This window comes from Macrobrachium nipponense, chromosome 17 (genome assembly GCF_015104395.2).
Source record: "Macrobrachium nipponense isolate FS-2020 chromosome 17, ASM1510439v2, whole genome shotgun sequence".
NCBI lineage: Eukaryota > Metazoa > Arthropoda > Malacostraca > Decapoda > Palaemonidae > Macrobrachium > Macrobrachium nipponense.
Genome location: NC_087210.1, coordinates 29505178 through 29527162, shown reverse-complemented (window position 1 = coordinate 29527162; position 21985 = coordinate 29505178). Strand labels below are relative to the sequence as shown.

The following is a 21985-nucleotide window of genomic DNA, read 5'->3' as shown; positions in this document are numbered from 1 at the left end:
TCTTATGTCCTTACTTACTTCAATTACCCGTTCTGAAAACCAAATGCTGATTGATACAGTCTTTCAACTGTATACTAGTGCATTTTCCGATGTATCGAGTACTTTCAATACATACTTTCAACAGATTTTTTCACTCTCTCTAGAGTAGACGGTAGCCATGATTATAGAAAATTATTATTATGATCATGCGCCTTTCATTCATGAAAAACGTGATTCGTTATCGCTGTAAAGACCTACTTACTCAATATCCTCATTTTATCATGATCACTAACGACTAACGAAATGTGGACTGCCTCCCACTCACTGTTCAGAAATGGAACTGAGTTTTCGGTGGAAAACTTCACCCAGTTTCTCCTTTTGTATATCCGAGTGAAAAATGGCGGGGAACACGTTGCAGCTGCCAAAGTTCCATCAAACTTATGTTTTAACTGTAGGTAAATGATGAGTCCATGTGATACACTTAATGATTCTACACAAAGGCTCACCAGCCTGGTGTCAATCCCTGTACATACATGTGTTAACCATCTCTATTTCGTAGTGGCTGTCTCGCTTCCCGGGTGACAGGGACCATCCGTTTCAGCGCTTCTGCCAACACATCAACCCAATCAGTTTTATAGCTCCATCATCCCCTTCCTCCTCTCAAGGCTTTCACCAGCCTAGTCCCCATTCTCTTCACGTGACCACATAACCTTCAAACAGCTCTGTCATTCCTCCTTTCGCCTACAGTGACCTTTTCAGACCACTTACAACCTCATTACTTCACATATCTAGTCCGCTGGTACGGTGGCTGGGGTCGCGGTAGATGTCACGGGTTCGCGCCTCCCCCAAGCGATGAAAAATCGCTATTGTACCATGATCAGTTACAGATGCAGTGTGGGGTTTGCAGTGGGACGTTAAAACCAACATTCACTGGAAGCTTGAATTTCAAGTCAATGGTCCCGTGGGCCTGTTCCATGTGAATAGGTTTCATTTAATGAAATATAATAATAATGATAATATGCAAAGATAATTCACCAGCAACATATATACTTTTTCACTCTCAGTCAATATTTGACCTGTTGAGATCACCTCAAGAAATTCTTCGTGATTGCTTAGATAACCTTTTCTTCCAAATATTTTGCCACCTTTAACGGTTAACTATTTTTTTCCAGTTCTGTACGACTAATACTGACATTCATTGCTTCATCTTCCTGAATTCCGTTCATTGGGTTACTAAAGTCAACATTAAATTTTGCACGAGAACCTTGCTTGTCTTCCATAAATAATGGATTCTCTCAGATATCACCAGTATTCACTGTTATCCCTGAATATCAAGAAATTCAAAGTCCATCCAAGGTACTTTTCACTTCGCATCTGATCTATATACTGTACCTATATGTTTTGTTTATTCCGTGACTTGTGTAATCAGTCTTTCCATGGCATATTAAATAACATAAAAATGTAATTTAGGTTTGTTTGAGACCTATTTTTATTTAAAAACACATATTCTCAAACCTACTATATACCCATTCTTTTTTCCTGTTTATATATAATAATTACCCTTAGCCGACTAGACGGTCGACTGTCGTCGAGTTATGTTGAGTTAAATAAAGAATTTAGGCCAAGGCCAAGCACTGGGACCTATGAGGTCATTCAGAGCTGAAATGTAAATTGAGATGAAAAGGTTTGAAAGGTGTAACAGGAGGAAAACCTCGCAGTTGCACTGAATGAAGTGTTAGGAGAGGGTGGAAAGCAAGACGAAGAAAGAGAATATGAAAGGAAGCACAGTAAAAGGAACGACAGTGGTTGCAGCTAGGGGCCGAAGGCACGCTGCAAAGAACCTTAAGTAATGCCCACAGTGCACCACATGAGGTCCACTGACGGCACTACCCCCAACGGAGTCGACTGTCAGTCTATTTTCTCGCTTGCATTTTATTCTTCTTATGCATTCCGTTAAAAAAACGTTTTCTTCGTTCCGATATACTTTCAGCCCATGGTTAATATATTCATTGAAACTCTCTTCTCAATACCAAAGCGTCTCGTAATCCTATATGCCTGACTTGCCTCCTTTCTAACATTTTAAAAATAGTTCTTGTCTTCTTTGTTATTCGTCTCACTAAACGTTCCACGATTTCCTACTTTTTTCATCATTCTGCAGTCATTCAAAAATGCGCCCTATCAACACAAAATTGCACTCTTAGGTTTTGTATATTTTTTCAGGATCCATTATCTTATAAACAGACGTACGAATTACTAGATAGAAGAAAAAGAGTTGCACATATTCACAAATATGAGAGAGAGAGAGAGAGAGAGAGAGAGAGAGAGAATAGAATACTTTCATAAAATGGCGTCACGCTTAAGAATATCTCCTGAAATTCAACAAGAATGTTTTTTAACTTTCTGTTCTTAGTAATTTACCTATGCACGACACAAGTTCCATGACTTCCAAACTAAATGCATCATGGTCATTTACTGGGTGTGGTCAAAGAAATCGATCCTCCAAGCTTTTGTGCCCTACGGCGCACAGGGAAATACTATGCCAGAGTATAATTTATACATGTCCATACTTAAGTTTTTATACGCTTAAACGTATATACATACACTTATATATATATATATATATATATATATATATATAATATATACATAATATATATACTTAAAAATCACAATTGATGCACGTGACTCCATGATATAAGCTAATACCGCAGGAAAATTAATGGGCAGAAATTCGTAGCCGAGCGCTTTCGTCCTTTAATATGACATCGTCATGTGCGGGGAAAATAATAGGCAGAAATTCGTAACAGCGCCTTCGTCCTTAGATAAGACATCGTCTAGGCACACGGGGGTTGGGGGATGATTTTCTACCAAGTTAGTAAAGTTGCGTTTTTCACAGTATCTCAAAGTTAATGGTGTACTGCACTACCAGACGTAAGATGTTGCCGATCTGAAGCATTCTAATAGGTAAAAAATGTAATTTTGCAAATGCAGGTGGATACTGAAAATTCTGTAGCTCAAGAACTGAGCTTCTGCTTTCTCCCCCCCCCCCCCCCACTTATTTTTTATATCTTTTGTTCCTTCTGGTACATAATACGTACGATATGTTTTCCCTTATAATGACGAGTTGGTTCTGAACTTTAGTCAAAAACGACAAACACGACTTAGTTACACTCTAACTTTTGTAGAGATTGTTATTATCTCATCTCTTTATGTTTATCACCTTTACCAATTAATTTTTTGGGTGCTTTTCTTTACTTACAAGTGTTATTTCATAATTATACCTTGTAAGAAGTTTGGTCGTCGACAGGCAGCAAGTTCTCATAATATTAGCAAACATAATAGAAGCCAAGAAAAGCGCCCAAAAAATCATTGGGAAAGTTGATAAACAGAAAACATGCAATAATGAAACTCTCCTTACAAAAGCAAGTGTAATTAACTCGTGTTTGTAGTTGTTGACAAAAGTTCAGAACCAGCTAGCCATTATTTTATATTAGAGGCTATAGAATCTCTGAAAAAATAGAGGGGACAGACACTTTGACTGCGTTTTTCTCAAAACATTTGTTTTGTACATTCAAATCTCTATACCTGGGCTATCTATAATTGGATTTGAATACTTTAAAAAGCATTATATTCAGTAATTATTTGGGAATAATTTCTCATGTTAATTTTGCATTTTCATTTGTATTATTTTTTACATATAATATTTAATATAAATGCTTTTTTGTTTTTTGTGGTATTTTTTTGCTGGTATTTACTATTTCATTCTTTCAGATTAAACAAAAGCTAACTTGATCATTTTATTAATGCAGTTTTGTTCTTTGAAATAAACTTTGGTTTGTTTTTTGAATTTTTAAAATTGATTGATAAATAATGGTGGAGAAAATTGTCAAAATTTGCAAAATAAAGTTATAAAAAAACAAAAACATATTAAAAAAAATACATTTTTGCTCCTATTAAAGAATAATGTTGTGTACTCATTCCTTAAAAACACCATAAATCAGCACTGTAAATGTCATTACAATAGCTTATGATATGATAACCCTTAAAGGACGAAAGCGCTGAGCTACGAATTTCTGTCTATCATTTTTCCTGTGGTATTCGCTTAATATTATATAATATATATATATATATATATATAATATATATATATAATTATATTTATATATTATATATTTATATATACACATATATATTATATCTATATATATATATATATTATTATAGATATATCAGTTATTACTATAATCTAGAATAGATATATTATAGAACTGTACTCATGCCAGTGTACGTGACTGTAACGCACAAATAACAATAAATACCGGCCCAACACTTCCCGAGAGTTACGCTAAGGATTAGCGATGCCATTCAAATCTTGGGCAAACAACCACCCATAGGGCGATACAGATCCACGAAACGGGCGACGGAGAATGGGTAAAAAGGACGTGAGAGAACTGCTCGAGTGAGCACACATGCACCAGTGAAGAGGAAGCCGACAACAAACTAAGAGACAGACACGTCGCGTTTTTTAAAATTCATAGACGTCAGCGCAGCTCGGAGTTTTCGGAAAGGAAATCCAATAGTCAGGGGAAGAAAAAAAAAAATCATGCGGACGCTGTCAGGAATTCAATCTGAAAATCTGCAAAGCATTCAAATCTAGGCTTGCAAGGAAATAAAAAAAAAGAAAAGGAAAAGAAATTTGCAAAAGATATTTAAATGCTAAGTCATCTCTACCTTAAAGCCTTGGACCGTATTCTTTCGGAGGGATTATTTTACAGATATATATATCATAAATCTCTGAATGGCTACAGGTGAGTTCTGTACAATAAGGGAGACAAAAGGAAAAATTGAGTTCTGGACTTGGGAGAATTAAATACGGATGGAAACGTTGCTTAGAATTAATAATTAATCATGCGGTGCTTTACTGCGAGAAATAATACACACCACCGCATAACTATCATTATATTTCAGTTAAAAAGAACAAAAGAAGATAAAAGTCCTGTTATTCTATCCTAGGGAAACAAAATTCCAGCTCGTAACAAATGAAACTAACACCAAGAACCTCCTCTCTCTCTCTCTCTCTCTCTCTCTCTCTCTCTCTCTCTTCTCTCACACACACTTTAATTTGCATATTATATTTATAATGGACCCTAATTGTTTTATAGTTCTCACATCGTGTGTGTGTGTGTGTGTGTGTGTGGTTGTGAGAGAGAGAGAGAGAGAGAGAGTAAACTCAGGATCTCCATGGAGATGGCACAGTTCAATCTGTCAAATGAAACTGTGTCGATGACCTGGATGCAATGACAATATTGAAAAATTACAACAATGTAAAATATATTACCATGAACATTGCTTGTCCTTGCCAGAAAAATCCTATCAAAAAATAATCTAGGTTACTGGCGGTCGTAAAAATCTGATAAATAAATTGGAACAATTATGTGGATTCACTTTATCACAACAAATAGTAACGGCTTACGACTGACATGAAATACTCATTGTGTAATTAACCTGGTTGGAGGAGGAGGAGGAGGAGGAGGAGGAGGAGGAGGAGGAGGAGGAGGAGGAGTGAGGAGGAGGAGGAGGAGGAGGCACAAAAGCTGACCTAAAATCTTGAGTTCAAATGTGTTTTCAATACCGTTTTGCAAGAATTAAGGCCTTCCCCGTGACGTCAATCGGCAAACTGCGACAGGCTCGAAAAGCACCCACCATAACAACTGCCTCGTGCATATCGGAGAACAAAAGGTTGAAGCAATCTTTTGTTAACTGAAATTATTATGGAGGCAAAATACAATTAGCTAATACCGACTTCAGGTAGCTTTCCAAAGGCGAAAAAAATTTCAAATTTTTGTAGAGAGAGAGAGAGAGAGAGAGAGAGAGAGAGAGAGAGAGAGAGAGAGAGAGAGAGAGAGAGAGAGAGAGAGAGAGAGAGAGAATGCATGCAATTAATAACCAAGTGGTTAATTTAACATATAAAATATCCTATAGGTCAATCCAATTATAACGCTAAATAATCACATACAAAACACATACCTAAAAACAAATACCAGTAAACTTCAAAAATTGTCTCCACTCCAGAACCAGTAAAGAACCGCGAAAAACAGACAATTTCACCTGGTGGGTTTTTATGGAATTCATAAAAGCATTTTCTCAAACAGCAGATATACGTAACTCTCTTCCGAATGCTCGAACCTGAAATCCAGTTTACTCCCCAAGTCAGTCTGGCACATGCAGCGTTGAAAAGGATAAAGGAAAGAACAAGATTTCAACATACTCCCATTGAACACCGATGTTATGCAGTGTTATCGAACTTAAATGTCAGAATATTGCACACTGATAACTCTCCTCAAATCATCTCAAAACAGAAGCACTTCGTTAATTGGAACAATAATAAAAGGGACCAGCAGTGACTGAAAGAATAATATAGTTTTAAAAGCTAATCCGCAGGGGGCTTTTAGCATACCGAGAGGAATGAAGAATGAAATACCCTTTTTCCAGGAACTCATTTATAATAAGACTCGACAAAGGTTTTAAAGACCCGAGGTCTAGAGACAAAATTCTGAAGAAAAGCTGCCGCTCCTTTAACTGGTCTGTGAAGTGAGGAAATATCAAGGTGAAGTACCTGGGAAAGGGATTATAAAAATAAACGGACTGGTCTTAACTTGACTTGTGGCTTGAAAAATAAATATGATCAAGACACTTAACCTATCAAGTCCTATTAAAAATTAGAGCAAGTAAAATATTCAACTTAAAAATGATTTATGAACTTCAAAAGTGGGTCATAGTGAAAATAAATATGAAGGAAAATAATGACCAACTTGACCTCTGACTTAAAAACAGGTCAAGGTTAAAACATACATTAATCTTCGTGTATCATCTTGAATACGAAACTTGTGACTTAAATCTTTCATAGATCCAGAGATTTAAATAAACATTGTAAATGTTTCAATCACATTGACCAAAGCCCTCGAAATTCAAGTCGACGCCAAAAATAAATAATTGGAGAAAATGATCGCCAACTCCCAAAGTACCTACCTGCCATCTTCATGGTATCAGAGAAAATTACAGGGTGAGCGAGATTAATACCAATAAAACAAAAAATATTGTAATTCGACGTAGCCCGTGTGATGATGGAGCATTTTACGAACCGTTTCAAAGACAAGAACTATAAAGGAAGACGAAGAGTATGTGCACTTTTAAGGCGTTTAGGAAACGGTAATACAATGCCATAAAATTTATATTGCTTTACAAACGACTTTAGCTGGAAACGACTATTACAAAATTAGTATTTCACCGAAATTATGACAAGATTAACATATCCTATCTCCAGGACGCTGTAGTGTTGCACAGCGGCATCATTCAAAGTGGAAGGCAGAACCATTTGATAATTATATTCCACTTTCATACGTCAGTTGCTTTACCCGTTTTACATTTAATTTATAAATACACATTTACAACTTCCTTCTTAAAAAAAAAAAAAAAAAATGAAGATCCTAAAAAATATAACCTGAAAAGTCGCTACAGAGCTACACGGTGCAATTTGTCGATTAAAAGAAATAAGATTTAAATATATTCAGCAAATATGTGAATGAGAAATTGGGTGAATGAATATAAAACACTAAGACGCTTACAAGGAGGGAATCTGGTGAGATTAAAAACGGCAATAACCAAATGTAACCAAATTAATTCCAACGTGGTCACACAAAGAGTAAAAAATGGGCAATGTAACCCCTGGACACAACCTTATTATTATGGGTTTGTTGTACCCGAAGGACTAGAAAAAACCATTACTTTCCTCCGCCTCCGCCTTACTCCCTCTTTATGGGTTTTCTTTTATGGGGTTTAAATGCCTCATTCGTAACACTCATTCATTTTCATTCTTCTAGGAAGGTTGCGCGTCCTAATGTTTACCACTAATTCTTACGGCATAAAATGTCCATTTGGGGAGAGATAAACTGTTGCAAGTTTATAATGTGTTTATTTATCGTATGACAAGTATAACTTACGCGCACAGTACAAAATTCACAATTAATTTGGTGACAAAATGTGAAAAACATAACAGCGCAGAATGTTAATTAACTACGGCAATTATTGCGCTTGTTAGTTGTCTGAAAATCATAACACAATTATGCCAAACTACATTTATCACGTAACATGAGCACACAACTAATCGGTTTTATTTCAAGACGACTATTCGAAAGTCGCTTTAATTCTCTCTAACAATGACTTCCACATGAACACGCATTCATAACATTAAATACATAATTAAACACAAATCTAGAAATTCTTATCACACGTGGAGATTTTATTGTATTTACATATTCAAGTAAATACAATACTTTTGAACAACTAGCACCCAAGAGTAGTTATATGAATAGAATAGAATATAGAATTTAGGCCAAAGGCCAAACACGGGGACCTGTGAGGTCATTCAGCGCTCAAGCGGAAAATAACCGTAAAAAGGTTTGAAAGAGGTAACGGGAGAAAGAACCTCGCAGACGCACTAGGAATCAATTGTTACGAGAGGGTGGACAGTAAGAGCGAAGAAAGAGAATACGAACGGAGGTACAGTCAAATGAATGAAAGGGAGTTGCAGCTAGGGGCCGAAGGGATGCTGCAAAGAACCTTAAGTAATGCTAACATTGCACCGCATGAGGTGTACTGACGGCACTATCCCCCTACAGGAGCCAGTGGGTATCGTTGTATCTACACAGACATAGTTCACATCCTGGCGCCGGCGTGGAAGCACTAAACTATAATTCCCCTCGGGTGTTAGTCATTCGTATGGCATTAACTCAATATGGAGAGATATTTGTGGTTTAATATCTGTGAATATATCTAGTAAAGTGATCGTCAGTCTCTCGCCCTCCCTCATAAACGAAGGCACTGCATCTGAGCGTCACCTCCTCGACGGCGACTGAAGAAAGTTAAGGCGACAAAGGAATCTTTAACATAATTTCCGAGAAAGTTCACTAACTTCAATTGCATATGTTGGGGAGTTCGAGGATATCATTCTCAATACGCACTCGCACACATGGATTCGAACACCTTTTTTTCCTCTGTTAGCTACAAACTGGTTTTAGATATGAACAATTCTGCGTAGTATATGTGTATGCATGTTTGTGTGGTAAATAAGAGGATTAAAAGGGGAAGTAGGTGAAGAAGGCAATACATAGAACAAATCATTCTATCAGTCTGGAACCAATGCACACATCCACAAACACACAAACACAAACTCTGGATTCTCAGCTATATGTTTGTTTACTTGTTCGTATGGTGTTTTTACGGTGCATGGAACCAGTGGCTATTTAGCAACGGGATCAACAGCTTTACGTGACTTCCGAACCAAGTCGAGCGTGAACTTCTATCACAAGATATACACATCTCTCACTCCTCATTGAAATGCCAGAGAATCGAACTAGTGGCTACCCAGGTGGCAGGCCAAGACCATACCGATCACACCACTGAGGCGCTTCTCATCCTATATGACGTTACTTTGCCTTTTCCAACTCACGACTGGAATCCATGACACTCAGCTATTTAACAAGTATCCCATCACATACCTAGGTCACACCATATCAAACGTGTCTATAATATTACCAATCACAGCGGTTTCTCTTCACGAAGACAAACATGTTATATATATATATATATATATATATATATATATATATATATATATATATATACCAATGTCTATTGTCTATATATATATATATATATATATATATATATATATATATATATATATATATATATATATATAAAGATAAAAGCACCACCACTTGTATAATGTCCTGCATATGCTATAATTCTTGGGTATCACGGAAAAGCGTGATACCCCTTCTGACAGACGGAAATCTCCTTTTCTAGGTACACATCACTTCAAGATGTTTTTACCACATAGTAATTCTATCCTTTATTTTACTAGACCTTCGTGTATTTGTTAAATCACTAATTTATTGTCCTTTTGCTCGAGTCCTTGCCGGGATACAAGCTGCCTTTCAGTAACGTCTGTTCCTTCACCCGAGCCATTGTCTGTCAAAAACTGTAAAACTTTATTAATACATCGTTTCTAGTTAGTTAATACATCGTTTCTAGTTAGGAAAATAAACATGAAATAAAAATGACAAGACATTTTCATTTAAATTTGAGGCCTCAGGAAAAACGAATCAGATGTTAGCAGTCAACATGGATGGTTCCGATATTTTCTCAGCCTATCTACTTTCAGGTTTATTATAATTGTTTTTCTTTTGCTGTTGATGACATTTTTATTAAATATTAAAAAAAATCACAAGAATCGAACACCAACATTAAACCGAAATGTATGATCTCAAGGGAAACGCGCATCAAAGTTGTTACTAACCTAACAACACGACAGATCTGAAACCACAAATAATTATTGAAAACTGAGATAATTTTAATTATAAAAATTACAAGAATATATATAAAGGTATAAAGGAAAGTGAAAAATTGGAGTAGCTGCAAGATCTTTCGACTCAACGTCCTCTGACGCCGAGTCGAAAGATCTTGTAGCTACTCCAGTATCCCACTTTCCTTCGTGGCTTATGCCTTTATTTATGCATTTATCACGTTCCAAACTTTCGTGATTCAGTTATATTATATATATATGTATGTGTGTGTGTGTGTGTGTGTACGATTAAACCTAAACAACGCTCTAACACCTCTCTTTCCCTCTGTGTTTCCCACAGGTGACACTTGTGAAGTGGAACGAGCCCTACCAGAAATTAGCGACGTGCGACTCGTCGGGAATCATCTTCGTGTGGATCAAGTACGAGGGACGATGGAGCATCGAACTCATCAACGACAGGAACACTCCGGTCACCCACTTTTCATGGAGCCACGACGGAAGGATGGCCCTCATTTGTTATCAGGTGAGCTCTTGCCCCCAATAAGCCTTGCTTTACTAAGATTAATTTATATAATACCAGGCAAATCAACGCACTTGTATGAATCAAGCCCAAAGAGAAAATTGGAAAAGGCAATGAAGGTAATAAATATATATAACCAATAAGGTGGGAGCTCAAGAATTCGTTAAACATGATAGGATTACAAGACATGTAGCGCAATATCATAGTCATAGCTGTGGTCTCCTTAAATCATATTCGGATTTGTCTAAAAATTAAACCAAAATTAAAATATAATATTTCATTTTCCAATTATTGGTAACGAAACTGACAAATGACTCTACTAGTCTGTCATCTTTCTTTCCCATTAATTTTTGCTCTTCGCCTTGTACTATGAAAATGGGGTCCTATTCTTTACAGACGGATGACTGACAATTCTCAAGCATTTGAGCATCAGCCTCAGTTATTCACTTTGTGGATATGTCCTTATCTTGACGAAATTCACTCCTACACGCTGCAGTCTTTGCGATCTCCAACTGGTTTATAATCCAGGAACTTGAAAGTATATAAGCCAAAACAATCTTTCTATAAATTTAGAAGTTATTGCCTGTGGACTCGTTACACTATTTTTTCAGGCAAGCATTGCGATTTATTATACTCTCTCATCATACCTTTCATTTCATCTAGTCTGTTCGTTCGTTTGTTTGTTTGTTTGTATGGTGTTTTTACGTTGCATGGAACCAGTGGTTATTCAGCAACGGGACCAACGACTTTACGTGACCTCCGAACCACGTCGAGAGTGAACTTCTATCACCAGAAATACACATCTCTGACCTCTCAGTGGAATGGCCGAGAATCGAACTCGCGGCCACCGAGGTGGCAGGCAAAGACCATACCGATCACGCCAATGAGGCGCTATTTCCTCTAGTCGGTGCTTTTGAACCTCTTTACTTTCTGCTGGTCACTGATTTATATACAAACTGTTTTGTCGATGGAAAGACGATTTGATACGGTTGCTGAAGTTGAGACCCTTGGAATGGGATGGCTGAATTTCAGTAAAGTCTTAAAGATCAAGTTATATGTGTAGATTCAGGAGTTATTTTAAGAGGATAGGGAAGACCAACTTATATGACCTTAGTATGAAGCCCCGTCAAAAAATAAAATAAAATAAATAAATAAATAAAAAGGAACGACTAAACAAGGGTACGGCTTTAGGAGAGACATGATTGGAACTAGAGAACTAGAGAACAAAAAATCACTGCAGCGAAGTCTGCCATAAATCAGCCAAACCATTTCAGAACGTAAGCCACCACGAAGATTCCCCAGGTGACTCCAGGTGATGAACTGGCTAGAGGACATGAAACAGACATGAAGCGGATGAATTTAATTTAATCAGTATACTATGTATTTGACGCTGGTTCATAGGATGAATGAAACCCCATTCATCCCAATGATGTGACGTCTAGGCCATTAAAAAAAAAAACTCAAAATGACGTTTCGAATCCAATTACATCCACTAATGACTTGCTGGTTCCATCACCTCCAGTCGCTCTCCAAACATTCGTCACTAACGTTCAGTGTCTGTCTGTCTGTCTGTCTGTCTGTCTTGTCTGTCTGTTGTCCCTTGTCTGTCGTCTTTGTCTGTCTGTTGTCTGGTCTGTCTGTCCTGTTCTGTCTGTCTGTCTGTCTGTCTGTCTGTCTGTCTGTCTGTCTGTCTGTCTGTCTGTCTGTCTCAATAGAATAAGCGTCACTATCTGCTGATGTCAGACCGAAGTGATGTTTAGACCACCGTCTGTACCACTGCTGGTTTTCTGAATTAAAATAAGTAAATCAGCAGTATTTTTCAAAAATCAATCACTTATTTACCTTGCACCAAATGCAATCACTCCTTTACTACTCTTTCAATTCCACTTCCTTATTGCAGTGAAGTAAATGGCCGACATTTTCCAAAAAGACACAGACGATATTAACAGGAATCATTATGGTTTGAAGCTGACTGGGTACCTTTATAGAAGATGCAATCTTTTCTCAAGGAGTTGGTAAACTTACTTTCAATGAACTCGGCTATCTCTCAATTGAACTTACAGCATCGAATTACACTTCACTTATGTTTATTTCCCACTGATTTCTCTGCTACAACACACGAATATGATCGCACGTTTTGGGAACAGAGATTTCAAAAGTTTGAAAAAAAAATCATAGAAAAATTTTACAACTGTGCACCGCATACAGACTTAGAAAAACCATTAGACAATGTATATGTATGTATGTATGTATGTATAAGGATGACTACAAAAGGAGAAGTGTTTCCTTTGTGTGAATAGAGGGAGAAATTGGTAGGACGGTGAGTTTATCAGACTCTAGTAATAATAATTATTATTATTTAAAATTCAATCTTTACCCCCAAATGTGATATTAGTACTTGAAAAAAACAGCGAGGAGACTATTGTATGTTTGTTTGTGTTTGTTTTTAAATCGTCTGCATGTCTGTCTGCAAGTACCAATATCATGTGGGGAGACAATGATTGAATATCTGTAAATATCAATTAGTTTTACTACTAGAATGTGATGGTATCTCACCGTCTTTCCTCATTCTCCTCCCTCTACTCTTCACACAAAGGAAACACTTCTCCCCAGAAAGAAAAGGGGGCTGCTTTGTCCTTGGGTTAACCACAAAAGGAATTTCAAATAAGAAAGTTACAGCATTTCCAAAGAAAAAGCAACTTTTCTTTAAAGAAAGGTAATTGGTCGTCTTAAGAAATACACAGTTGTTAGAATCATTGCAATAAATAATCCATAATCACGATCATTATCACAAGAGCTAGTATTATGTATGTAAACTTTACTAAAAGCATGGTTAATGTTGTTGAGGTTTTTATGGCTGAAAATGCCTACCACCAACACGTGTTAGCTGTCAATGCTGTTTGTGATTATATAATCACTGATATGTATTGCCTAAGAACCACATGAATATAAAACGGGTTCCCTTTCCTCTGGTTATTAGATGTACAGAAACACATACACACACATATTACATACATATTATAAATATATTTGTGTGTATTTGTATGTATGTATGTATGTATAATGTAGCGACAATTCCGCTGCTCGAACCGGAACCGCTCTTGTTGTATCTTCTAATGCAAAAATTGGCGAGGCATCCGGCAGTCGTTTCATGCGGTCGTGAGGTCTCCCTGAAGTCGTAAGTTTATGAGTTTCTACCGTATGTTCTCTGTGTAACGGTAGCCTTGGATTTCTTTTTGGTAACTTGAGAGACTAATTAATCTCGCTGCGTTGCCCTTGTATCGTAATCAACTCCCTGTGAGTGTATATAATTCTTGACTTCTTTACGGGATAAGCTCCATCCTCGGTGAAGGTCAACATTTCTTCATGCAAGGAATCCTTTACTCACTCGAATCTCATTGCAGTGGTGAAAATCCTTTCACCTTGCAATGATTTCGAAACTAACTGCACAGAGGTATGATTTCGAAACTCACTGCACAGAGGTATGATTTCGAAACTCACTGCACAGAGGTATGATTTCGAAACTCACTGCACAAAGGTATATACTAAACCGGATTATAATAAATACTCAAAAACAGTTCTTTAATTCGGTAACGGATTCTACAATGCAGCCTTCAAGGTTTCACAAAACTAAGATTAGTTAGTTTGAAAGATATACAAAACAAAATCATAATCTCATACAAAACAAAATCATAATCTCTGACAACACAATTTGTAAACATTCTTTCGTCAATAGGTAACCATTATGCATTACAATAGGTAAACATTATTCATTACTGTAACAATCAATTTACATTTATCAATCCTAACGACAGTTACAGCCATTGTGATCGCATATAAAAATACAAAGTACAGTGTCAAAAACGACATGGATTTCCTCATATCACTTGATTATGGGTCACTTTTCACGAGTGCTGCGGTCTACATATTTGCCTTTAAAATACTTTGCTTGCTGGCTATTTTTTTAAACTTACAGTACTTCTAAATTCCATAAGTAACGTATAATATCTTCTATGCAAAGTCTCTTTCAAATGAAAAAAAATGAAATAAATAACGATCAAAGCCCCCTGATGCATCGATTTCGATACCCAGTCACCATATTAGAATTTCTACCAAAAGCTGCCTCTCTAAAAAATGAAACACATTTCTGAGTTTCGGCTTTCCTCACATTATGTGTTCCAGCTTCCTTTCAGGGTTGCCGTTTTGAGGAATTTCGTCTGTTTGTGTAACTTTCTGGTGACATCTGGCAACCCTCCGTGGGTTTTCCGACCACAGGCCACGGCACTGAAGAAAAAAAATCTTCACTTTGCCTTTTTATGTTTTATTATGAAAATAAAGATATAAAACATATCCTGCTTATTTATATAAATGAAATTGATTGAAATCCTTTATTTTTCTTCGTCAAAAATATTTTATATTAAGCTAGTGACACATAGTTTTCTAACATCCAGGAAAATAATTCTACATCAGAAAATACGCATTCTAACCATTAAATCATAAATAAAGTAAAAAAAAAATCAGAAGGACTGCATATGGTAACACTGCTGAAAGCCAATGTTGTGAAGAAAAAACGGCATCACTGCTTCCTTTCCTTATTTTCATTCAGTAATCCAGAAGGAGTTGAGAATGGAATTTCATGAGAAGGTTCCTGCCATCTGCTTCACACATTCTGACCGCTTTCCTCCCTTTCTAAGAAAGGTTAAATGCCCTTGAGGGAGACACTTAACTTTCGATGGTGGTGGGCGGGAGAAGGATAAAAAGGAAACGCTCAGCAGGTTAAGCAAGGAGCTGAATGAAATTGGTATTCAAGGACTTTGAACCATGATTGAGTTTTGCACCAGAGTTGGCGTTTTCAGCCTCTTTCGACCATGGAAGGTGACGTCGACATCGTCAGTTTCAATTTTATGGTTATGAAACAGAGGATCCTTTTGAAAGACTTGTCTAAAGATTTCCTGGGAACTGGTTATGGTGGGCGATCACGTCAACAGAATAATAATTTAGTCTAGGGTTATTTCCAGCCGAGTATAATCCTTCCTCTAAGTCATTTGCATTGAACGTTTAATGCCTCCGTCTCCACTTCATTCTGAAAAGTGAAAGGACATCGTTCCCTCGCACGGAACGGAAGCTTCACCTTTTGCGGATCCTAGAGGAGAGCAGTATGCATACCTTCGCTGAAGAAGAATTCCTCTCTTTTGTCTTCACATTTTGTTGATCCCAGCCCAAATATTCACCTAAATTCTTACAATGGTTCTTGGGTTTCCGTTCCCCACTGGTTGCATTCCCAGAATACTTTTTCCATGGCTCATAACTTCTACAACGTATTGGATAGTTTTCCAGAAAGAATTATTTATTCTTTCATTGCTGGAATGAGTTTACCTTCTTGCATGACCGCGCTTGCTTACTTTGTGGCAGCTGCGCGAAATTTATTTTCTGCTTAGGCTACAATTTGAAGCTTCAGTTTATGTCTCACCAAAAAAAAAAAAAAGTTGATCTGCAGCACAAACGCACATTCAAACATTTTCTTCATAATGTGATGATATCTATATTCCACAATAATCAAGAGACACATCCGTTGTGAGGGACATGCTTAAGAGATATAATGAACAGCTTTGGTCCAAAGAATTTTTGATAAAGAGTTTCAGCAATTTTGTGTGAAATTTCTCACAAAAATCTGAGCTTTACATATGTGAACAAATGCGTATGTTCAGTATAATCCATTATATACACATAATATATATATATATAATATTAATATATATATATATATATATATATATATTATATATTAATATATAATATATATATTACACAACTCATATGGAGGTATATATATATATATATATATATATAGTATATATTATTATATATATTATATATAAGATATATATATAATATATATATATATATATATCTTTATTTTCAGTTCTAACTCCTCTCCAAATTGCGAGTAACATCTAATTCTCTCTTTTCAAAGCTTACTTATATAATTATGTTTCCTAGCAAACAGTATTCTACTGGGTCTCAAAATGGCTAAATATTCTTTACATTGTAATAAAACACATACAATAATCCCTAACTATCTTTCTAATTCTCCATAAAACAGTTCCTAAAACATGTGGCTATGCATGGCAATAGCCTAAGCAATAAATCTAAACATTAACTGAAGTTATTATTGACCATCAATTTTCCAATATTGAGTTTCAATAAGAAAAATAAAACTTTATGCCATGGACTATCTACTAAACTAGCAAGTTCAATTCTCAAGCAGATGACAGGAAATACAATGTATTTATTTATGAAATCAGATAAGCAGATGACAGGAGATACAATGTATATATCTTTGAAATCAGATAAGCAGATGACAGGAGATACAATGTATTTATCTATGAAATCAGATAAGCAGATGACAGGAAATACAATGTATTTATCTATGAAATCAGATAAGCACCTATTCACGCTCGCAAATGCACGAACTAACTGCAAATTGCACCTAAGTAAAGACTTAGTAGGGGCTATAAAATAACAGCCGTTTCTCAATGAAGGTCTTCACGTTTTAATGTTCTTCCACAAGCTCATTCCAAGAACAGATTCGCCTTGTAATATGCACAGCACAATTCTCTAATTCTGAACAAGTTAGGAAAGGACATTTACTCAGCAATAATAAGTATGATTATGAAGACACTTTCCAGACACGTCGGAGGAATAACACCGCTGGTGTGTTATTCACCCAACCGCATCCAATATGACTAGATCAAATCTAGGGCTGAGAACTAAAAGAGCCAATGTCAAAAAATGGCCGATTGTAGTTAAGACCGTCACTAAACTAGAAATTTATCTGTTTCAGTGCTATAATGGCCAATGTTATAAGTTAAGCAATCACCCCCCAAAAAAAAGCTTTCGTTTGCTGTACTTAACTGAATTTTAATAAAGGAAGCAATATTTTAAATGCGTTTTTCTGAAAACATGGTTTTATGACATTGGCCCTTCTAGTTCTCAGCCCTAGAAATGTAAATATCCCTATTAATTATCATGTAACGCACATAAAAATGGGTATTATAAATAAATGGCAAAATATATGGAATGAAGAAATGAAAATAATAAATGAAAACAAATAAAACCTAGTGTTGGAAAGTGGAGTTCATCATACCAGAAAGACAAACAGGTAATTCTGACACGTTTCCTAATAGAGCACACTGGTCTGACACTTGGACACTTCATGAACAGTCCACATAATCCTACTTCCCAATGCTCAAAATGCAAAGTGATATTAACAGCTGAACATGTGTTGTATGAATGCTCAAAATATAACCAACAGCGGTTACCCAGTTTTAGAAATAAATCGATCTGGAAAATTTTGTCTAAATCTTTAACATTTTCCATTATTAATATTTAAATATTCACAAAAAAAAGGAACTTAATTCATAAAATATAAAAATGAGTAAATAATGAAAATACAACAACTCTTATGACGTTTAATCTACTAAAACAATAAGAATTTTTAAAAAATTTTACTAAACATGGTGATTTTTATCATTATTTTTAATTCTCTTACTGAGTAAGTGTATTTAATGTGTGCGCGTGTTCTAGAGCAAAATATAACTTTACATAATTAAAAATAATGTTTTTTATTCATTAAAACACAGATGACCTATTTGGCCCAGCGCTTGGTCTGTGGCCTGGACCTGGTGTTCCATTCAATTCGTTTGTCCTAGCCTTGTAAGGGTTGATATCAGCTCAGTGGTCTGGTTAAACTACTTTAATAATAAAAACAATCCAGTAATTGCTTACGTTAATCCTCGAACTGTTTGGTTAACATTCGTTCAAGCCTTTGGGAAGATAATCATGTAGTGTCGAGGAACGTTGTGTTAAAAGCTTAAAAATTTTTATGGAGGCGCATACGACTGGCTGTGTATGTTATTTCACGAGATGTTGAGAGAAAAGACTTCCCAACCGTTGCGTGAATAGATCTGCATGTTGTCCCCATCCGTTAAGTAGATAATAATTACAATCATTGGACAAATAAGGCTTAGAACACACATTATTCTCCTCAATAATTTTAACAAGTCTCATACAATTAATTTCTCCTTACTGTTGAGTAAATTCTACAGTTGCACGCTCAACTACTGAATGATTATAAGCGTGAGTGTGTTATTCCTTCCACCCAACAGATGCGCAAAAAAAAAAAAAAAAAAAAAAAATCTGGGCAAATAAGGATAACTTGTGCCCAACAATTTTGGGTAAAGAAGCCTGACACTGAGTATATTATCTGCTGAATACAACTCAAAAAGACCGGGCTAAACACAATAACTGGATTATTTATTGGTGGATTTCATTCTCGGCTATTGGGTGGTTGAGTTAGGCCTATGTATATTATTTTTACAACTATCCGATATTTTACTTTATATAAATAAGGAAGTTGATTTCCCAACTTTTGAATAAGCACAAATGTTGGATTAATATGTGATATTTCCAAAATGAATAGGCGAATAAGATGTTTAGTGGTATCTCCTCATCCTTGAAAAAAAAAAAAAAAAAAAGGGTGTACAGTCACTCATATAAATTCAGGGATGTCCGGGTGTGTGAGAAATTCCCATTTCACCCCTTTCTGGATGACAGGTGTCTGGGAGTGCGGAACTGGCCAAATGTTCAACTACCTAACTCTGTTGTAGAAAGTTTTGGTGTATGCCAGTCTTAAGTCACTATACAGACCCGATGTCCAGAAAGGGGTTGGATGGAATTAGCTTTATGCCTGGGAGCATCCATGAACTTATGAGTGACTATACCCTACGTCCACAACGGTTGGGTGAATAAGTAAAGTGTGTCCTTCACTATGCCGTGTGTTTCCTCCTAGATGACTGGGTGAATGAGTTCAACGTTACCCATACAACTTTTGGGCAAATAATACATTGTTATGTTATTCCATAACCAGTTTGGCATCTGTGTGACTTAGAAGTGTAGTCATCCGATTACTCAGCGAATAAGACAGTTGTAAGAACAGCTCTATGGTTACAATTAGTTTTAATGATCCTTTTAACATAACACTACTCGTGATCTACTCACAGCCTTACTTGTCTGGAATGCTGGAAGAACAATACAGCTCTTTGTCTAACAATAACTTCATTGTATTTTAAATCTTAAGATGAATATTTTTATCTTTTTTTTAATCGAAATCGCTCTTGAAAACACACGCAAAGGATATTGATAAAGACATAAACGAGGATTCAATTCTATCCTTTATTTTATTCAACTTCTTGCTTTGCTAGTTTTATCTTCACGTTCTCCTCAGGCCTGGCAGGATAAAGGAACTGAGTTTTCCGTCGCATTGGCCTTCACAATATAATTTTAGTTTTTGTTTGTATGGTGTTTTTACATTGCATGGAACCAGTGGTTATTCATCAACGGGACCAACGGCTTTACGTGACTTCTGAACCACGTCGAGACTGAACTTCTATCACCAGAAATGCACATCTCTCACTCCTCAATAAAACGCCCGAGAATCGAACTCGCGGTCACCGAGGTGGCACGCCAACACCATACCGACCACGCCACCGAGGCGCTTATATATAAATTTTAGTTGAAGAACGCACTTGTTCTATCTTCTATGCACCTTTTTGTTTTAAATAGTTCATGTGTGAGCAAACGTATTATGAGAAGTCATAGTTTTTTACGGAAGCTTTTTACGTCAAGCTTCAGAATCCAGCAATAATAAAGGAAAGGCAAAACCAGACTCCTTGTTAATATCAACCACCATTCGCTGGGAAGGAGATAAGAAAGCGAACGCATTTCAAGTGACACATATTAATTGTCTGAAGGGTCGAAGGCGAAGTTCCCACCTATGCGTGGGGTCCGAAGCTAATTCCCCTTCTAAGAAAGGGCAAGATTAAATAAATATAATATATATTATATATATATATATATATAGTATATATATATATATATATATATATAATATATATATATATATATATGGCCAAATTGTCCCTTGAAGGACAGAAGTCGTCAGACAGACAAAATTGACATAATGTGATCAATAATTCAAAACTAACATCTAGTAGCTTAATCAAAAGCTACTTATTGATGATACACTGAATCTAAAATTATATTCTTATACAATATTACAGAAAGAGATTAAATCTATTACGGTAAAATTTCCACGTCAAATTAAAAAAAAATAGTTGCGAACGCAACTGCAATTAAGAGTGACAATGAAAGCTGTATATATATACATAATAATATATATAATATATATATATATAAACTTTCATTATCACTCTCTTAATTGCAGTTGTGTTCACAACTATGTTTGTAATTTGTCGTGGAATTTCCCTGCAATAAATCTAATCTATTTCTATAATACTGCTGAAGAATATAATTTTAGATTCAGTGTATCATCAATAAGTAGCTTTTGATTAAGCTACTAGTTGTTGGTTTTAAATCATTGTACAAATTATTTCAATTTTGTCTGACGACTTCTGTCTTTCAGGAGACAATTTAGCCGTATATATATATATATATATATATATAATATTAATAATATATATATATATAATATATATATAGATATATTTTTATATATATATATATATATATATTATATATATATATATACACACACACACACACACACACAGTGGTTTACAAATCCGTGAGTCGCCTGAGGAACGTTCAAACAGACTCCTTCATCCCAGCAGCCCAAACATTTGGAACACTCGACAAGGGCGCCCGCCCACACGGGACTGAGACGAGACCCTTACACTTCGCACACAAGCGGTGCTTAACCCCGGCTTCATGAACAATGATGATAAAAGTAAATCAATAGCGAAAAGGAGAAGGAGAGAGAGAGACAGAGGTGCCTTAGTCCATTCCTCATCCAGGATCTATTTCACTTGGAGGAGCCTTCAACCACGGTGCATCTTTTATTCATTGACACATTGTGTGCGTTGTGCGCCACTATCTTCACTGGAATGTTGCGGACTCGACGTTGAAGAAGATATGAAACAGAGGAGAGAAAAGTATGAAGGAGGAGAGCAACGAGCGTTACATGGAAAACGAGGAGCAGGAGGAAGATGAGGAGGATCAGCAACAGGAGGAGACAAGGAAGAATGAAAAAAAAACATGAT

General features: G+C 36.1%; 1 protein-coding gene across 2 annotated transcripts in view; it reads left to right on the top strand.

Moving 5' to 3' along the window:
- LOC135196155 (tubby-related protein 4-like) overlaps nucleotides 1-21985 on the top strand; it is a 453453-nt gene that overhangs the window by 346122 nt on the left and 85346 nt on the right. For both annotated transcript variants that reach the window (XM_064222719.1, XM_064222718.1), the window contains exon 3: nucleotides 10686-10868. In XM_064222719.1, coding sequence (XP_064078789.1) covers nucleotides 10686-10868 — 183 coding nt within the window. The remainder of the gene's footprint in view (nucleotides 1-10685; nucleotides 10869-21985) is intronic.